Source organism: Cynoglossus semilaevis, chromosome 2, assembly GCF_000523025.1.
Source record: "Cynoglossus semilaevis isolate Cse_v1.0 chromosome 2, Cse_v1.0, whole genome shotgun sequence".
NCBI lineage: Eukaryota > Metazoa > Chordata > Actinopteri > Pleuronectiformes > Cynoglossidae > Cynoglossus > Cynoglossus semilaevis.
The window spans coordinates 736,611-742,673 of NC_024308.1; the positions used below are offsets into that span (position 1 = coordinate 736,611).

Sequence of the window (6,063 nt, forward strand, 5' to 3'; positions counted from 1 at the left end):
TGTATTTTACAGCAGGCCAAATTAATAGCAGGATATTTTGCAGTATCTCCTTCCCTTCTTGATCATTGTCTTCCAAATACTCAATACATTCCTCATTCTGTGTGTGTGTGTGTGTGTGTGTGTGTGTGTGTGCACCACACATAGACAAGAGGCATAAATTGTGTCTCTGTGTGTGAGAAAATATGAGCGGGTTTTCATGTAGAACAGAAAGATTTTTTTTTTTTTTTTGTTGTGGTTTGTTTCGATCCGGCCTCTGCTCATATTTCTCCAAACTGGACATAATGATTAAGATGGTAAAGAGATACTGCACATTCTTTGGTGAGATAATACAAACATTGGTGGAGGCTTGAAGTTTTAGTATAAACTGCACGATTATTAAGATTTATGGGCCTGCGTTTAAGGCCTGATTTGTTTTTCTTTGTTCGTTTTCCTCCTTTAGTGAAAGTGTAAATTCAAGCTAAACCTGCAACATTTGCATATAAATGTATTGGCTATAATTACCGTAAAAACACACAGGATTACTGAAGGAGAACGTAGTGGTTTTTATATTCCAGTTGCCCCGTTTCCTCTTATCATGTCTGCTCTTCTGTTTCAATACTAAAACGGCCTTCTCCTCTCATGTTGTGTGTCCTTCCCCTGTGCTTCCTTCTAGTGACCTACAGAGAGACAAGTATGGGAGTCAAACTTAACTTTGCCTATCAAATGTAAATTTTTTTCAGCATGCTTATTAAAAACCAACCCAAACCCTGGCACAGTCACTGATTTACTTTAGCTCCATTCACTCGCACTCAGTGAGCAAGAGGTTCACCACCAGCTCCAATCAGAAACCAGTTCTGTTTTTTTTTTTTTTTTGAGTCACGTCTGAGATTTTGACAGCCTCAAAGCGAACGCCCGTTACTTTGCTTCTCTCTGAGTCTTTGCCTGATTTGTGATTCTAACAGAGCGACACGTGTTGTTTCTTTTTATTCTCTGGATGAAAAGAGCATTTATCAGAGAGGTGTATTTTTCTGGCCTTTTTTTTTTATTTTTTTTTTTCCTCCTGTTCTCCTGTGGCTCTCCTCAGCCTCAGAGTCCCGTCACACCTTTTCTAACAACACCTGTCTGGAATCTAAATTCTCTGCTGTTTAGAAAAAGAACTAACAGAACATGGGTGTCATGGCATCAGCTGATCTATTTTTGTTTTTGTCTGGTTCTCTCTCAGTTGTAATGTTTTTTTTTTTTTGTTTTTTTCATAATTCTGCTGATTTAACACCAGCTTCACTGGAACTTCAACTTCAATCTTCAATCTTCATTTTGCTTCACTGGAACTTCAACTTCAATCTTTGTTTCCTCTCACATGATTTAAACCTTCCTCTCCTTCTCTTGCTGTTTGCCGTGACCTCCGTGCTCTGTGAATTCCTAACATGACCCAGTCTGACCCGTGCAGCGGCCGTGTTATTCTCTCTCTCTCTGGAAACTGTCACTCTGACGGACGTCAAGTCCTGGGCCGCGGGCGATCAGAGACCTTTGACAGAGAAGCTGTGCGAAGGCTGCCAGCGATGTTTAGAAAGTGCGCAGATATTAGAGAGAATATCTGCGTCACAGCGTCGACACGAGAGTGAAAAAGTCAAGAACGGGTTTTTAAAAAAAACAAACAAAAATAAAGCTGTTGAACGCTTGTTTATTTCATTTGCTGAACCCTTGCTCTTGCTAAGTTTTTAATTTGGGTTTGTTGTTGTTTCTCCTTTTTGTTCCCAGTGATTCTTCTTCATATTACACTAAATCATTTTTTACTTTCTTTTGTACATCAGCTGCTCTTAGACCAGATAGCCTGAGCAGACAGGCATGATGTGAGTTGTCCTCAGTCAGTCTTTTCACCTGCTGTGTGTGGTGATGGTGGAGTGCTGCTTGTGGGCTCCCCGTTTGTAGTGAGAACAACAATGGCTGTCTCATGTCCACACTCCACTCCATCTCCCTTTTTTTCTTCTTCTTTTCTTTTCTTTTTGACCACGTAAATGCTTTCCTCCATCCCTGTCCTTTCGTTTCCGTTGGCACAGTCGTCCTGTTGGTTGCTAGAAATCTGAGTGTCGTAGCTTTGCCCGTCTGTGGCTCCATCCCTGTGGACATCTCCTTTTGCCCCCTGCGTGTTGTGTTGGTGATTAATGTGTGAGTCACGTGATCTTAATGTTGTTTGGGATCTTTTTCATTGCATTGTCACTTCTGTGGCAGACTAAAGTGCACAACGCTCGGCTTATTTACAAGCAACGACCGCTCCAGAAAAAGTCGAACTCCAACACCGACTATTACTAATTATTGATTAACAATAATGCATGCCTTTATATTGTATGTCCAAGACTAACAAATCAATGGCATGGCTTCATTGGAATTTGACTCAGTCCTCTGTGAAACAGCATCCTGAATGGCATTAAAACCTAGCTTTCTGGTGGCGGCCTGGTTGGTACCGACTAACGTAAACTCCTCGTTCGTGTTCCCTCTCTTCGCAGGGCACTCACTGAACAAAGCGGTGAGGGACACAAGTGCAATGGATACACTACCGCTAAATGGTAACTTTAACAATAGCTACTCGCTCCGCAACGGGAACTTTGGTGACAGCGTGCAGGTAGTGGACTGCGGCCTCAGTCTGGACGACGCTGCCTTTGAGAAAATGATCATCTCCGAGCTAGTACACAACAACCTGCGTGCCTGTAACAAAAGTATCCAACAACAGCAGCAGCAGCAGCAGCATCATCTTCATCACAGTTTACATCACCCACCCAACCACCAGCACCAGCAGCCTCCACAGTACCACCATCACCACCACGTGGAGCGGGCTCCGCCCAAGGTGACGGTGATCGGAGGCGGCGAGGATGGCGCCATCGTGGCCGACGCTTCGTCTCTGGCGCGAATGAGCAACACCGTCGGTCTGAAGGTGCACCATCAGCAGGAGCTGGAGGCACCGCTCATCCCCCAGCGAACTCACTCCCTTCTGTACACACCCCAGAAGAAAGTGAGGACTGACGGGGGAGTGGACAGCTTTGTCAGCCAGCTGACGCCCTCTAACCCCGATGACAGTCTACAGTCGCCCAACAGAGACTCCTTGTACACCAGTATGCCCGATCTTAGGGACTCGCCGTGTGCGGAGAGCAGCCCTGACGTAGTGGAGGACGTGTCCTCCTCGAAGAGCGAGAGCGAGGACATTTACTACAAGAGCATGCCTAACCTCGGCTCCGGACACCAGCTCCAGGCCTACTACCAGATAGGCCGAGGGGGCAGCGACGGCTACATTCTACCTGTCACTAAAGAGGGCTGCAGCCCTGAGGGCGACGTACGGGAAGGACAGATGCAGTTAGTGACGAGCCTTTAAATGTATTTAAATCATCCCGAGCCTCCTGCTGCAGCCCTCCTCCTCCTGAAGGACACGGAGGAGAGGGGAGAAAAGGAGGCGCAGGGAAAAGTTTGCTTTCATGATCGTAGAAAAGCTTAGAAGCCCAGTCACTCACGTCAGCCACAGTCACAGCCCCCCCCACCACCGCCCCCCCACCCTCACCTGCATCGCCATCTCCTTTTGCCCTCTTCCAAAACTTCCTTGGCGATGAAACAGACTCGGTGCACACTGATGGGAATCATTAAAGAGACTGTATATAAAATGCAGAGTCAGACTTCACTTTTGAGAGACAAGCCAACTATGTATTTAAATGTGCTGCTGCTGTGGAAACATTTACCGTCAGAAAAATTAAGAAAAAAAAATCTATATAAAAGTACAAAAAAAACACACACACACACACACTATCAGCAACCCCCCGGTCAACAGGCTGTAGATACACTCTCTCATCAACCTGTTTTTAATTTAAATGTACCAACGAGCCTGGGCCAGGACCTGGACAATGACCACGAAAAGTATTCCTGGTCGGACTGTTGTGTTGAAGGAATACAGAGTCCTGGTTTTCCAGAGTCGTTCCCATAGAGTCTGGATTGTATAACCACTAGCAATCAAGCCCCTGGCCTTATATTTTCTCAACTGTACATTGAACTGTTGTCAATAAAAATGGCTCAAATATATATTTTGTTGTATTGCTAGTGTAAAATAAAAATCAATGGGGAGCATTAATATGAACAAACCTTTTAATTGAATTTTTTTTTTAATATTTGAGAGACTATTGTGTAGAGGTTGCACATATGCTATACAGTGTGTTTATGGTTCCACCACTTCATCTATGGTAGTATGTTTGAACGTTAACGCTTGTGAGAAGACGGGAGGATTTACTGCGGAATTACTAGGACGCATAACCACTCCCTTCAAAGTGTGAACAGTGTTTTTGCTCAGTGAGTTCAGTGGTGCCCTCATCCTTTGCAATATGTTTATTCAGCATTACTTTAGTAGGTCGAGGATGCAAAGAATCCTGGGTGGTGATGTAACGATTGCACAATTCTTGAGGTTTTTTTTTTTTTTTTTTTTTGGTGTCATTTTGAATGAAATAGAGCTTTTTAACAGTCACCGCTGAGTGACGGGCAAGTTTCTATCATAAATGTAGTTCTTCTGTCTGGTTTTTGACATTTTATTTATTAAAAATCTTTTGAAACGATGTGTGTGAGTGTTTTCCAGCACTGTACTGTAGCTCATGTTTTTTATGTCAACGTGTTACCAAGGGGCTCACCACGTAAGACTGATGTAAAGTTCTACAGTTGTTTAACAAATAAAGTAAATGTGAGATTTTTTTTGTCTAATGACAAATGCTTTTTAATGCTTTCTGCTTTTGGTACAATTTAGAAAATAAAAAAATACATAAAACATAAAAGTGACAGGATTTTTTTGCTTTGGAGAAAGTGATCCACGCACGACTCAGGTTTTTAAATCCAAGCACCTTGAAAATAAACAGGCCCTTTTTTATTGTCTTGCTTTTATCATTTTTTTTTCACTTCATGCTAAATAGTGCTAGCTTCACCGCGTGTGTGTTAGAGGAGCCCAGTCTGTCATGTCAATCAAAGATCTCAGGTAGGAAACTGCATTGTAAATGTTCATGTGTGGATGTGACTCTAATAAAGGATCAAAACGACGCTGGTTCACAGCCTTGTCCACGTAGTACGTTACTGAGTGGCTGCTGTTACTGAGGAGAACACTAGGGGCAGTGTGGGGCACATCTGTGGACCTGACCAGGGCTCAGTGTTACACATCACTGCAGTAGGACGACAATGTTTGGTCTAATCGATGCTAACTGTCGGAGCTCACAGTGGGCTAACTGTCGGAGTTAGCAGTGGGCTAACTGTCGGAGCTAGCAGTGGGCTAACTGTCATAGCTAGCTCGATGCTAACTGTCGGAGCTAGCAGTGGGCTAACTGTCGGAGCTAGCAGTGGGCTAGCTGCTGCTGCACAACATGGATCAGCGGTGATTTGGTTTGCGGAGCGTTCTTATATCACAGGAGCTGAGGCAGAGTGACAGCTGCCAGCAGGGAGGCGACAAAAACCCAGTTCACAGTTTGGCATTGACTCATAATTTAGTGGCTGGGGGGGGGGGGGGAGGGGGTGGGGGGTGAGGGGGGTTGTGTACGTAGCGCCGTGTGGGCTGCTTGTTGTTTTGACTTTTGCAACAATTATGTGACATTTTGTGCAATTATCTCAGGCTCTAAATCACCATAAAAGGAAGCTTTTCTGTTGTTTGTTTGTTTCTTTCACCTCTTGAACGTCAGGAATCGAGTGTGGAGGTGAGTGCTGATTGTTGAAATGGCAGACTTAATGGCACACATTAAAAACCAGGACAGGAAAAGCAAGATTGATTTATATTCCACGCCACATTTATCCTCACGAGGCGTCGCACAATCCTGAAAACATTTGCTGATTATTTTATTATTTTATTATTTTTCGACTTCACTGTTAATAAATACAGTGTTTTTTATCTTAAATGAAAAGACAAAGTCCTCAGTGTTGGTGTCGTTAACTGTTCCATTAATGTGTGAGGAGATGATGTCTCCCCTCTCTCCCCTCCCTCACCTCTCTCTCTCACTCTCCTTCTCCCTCTCTGTCTCTCTACCACTTTCCTGATTTATTTTTATTATTAAGTGCAGAGAAACACGCTGCTGTGTTTTCCAT

General features: G+C 43.9%; 1 protein-coding gene across 8 annotated transcripts in view; it reads left to right on the top strand.

Annotated features, from left to right (window-relative positions):
• adgrl2a (adhesion G protein-coupled receptor L2a) overlaps window positions 1–4,011 on the top strand; it is a 194,200-nt gene extending 190,189 nt beyond the window's left edge. For 5 of the 8 annotated variants that reach the window (XM_025064456.1, XM_025064459.1, XM_008328904.3 and 2 more), the window contains one exon: window positions 2,484–4,011. In XM_025064456.1, the coding sequence (XP_024920224.1) occupies window positions 2,484–3,343 (860 nt within the window). In that variant the 3' untranslated portion in view covers window positions 3,344–4,011. Of the gene's footprint in view, window positions 1–652; window positions 671–1,790; window positions 1,830–2,483 lie in introns of all 8 variants that reach the window. The other 3 variants (XM_025064472.1, XM_025064475.1, XM_025064450.1) reach the window with 2 other exon arrangements.
• The last annotated feature ends 2,052 nt before the right edge of the window (window positions 4,012–6,063 follow it).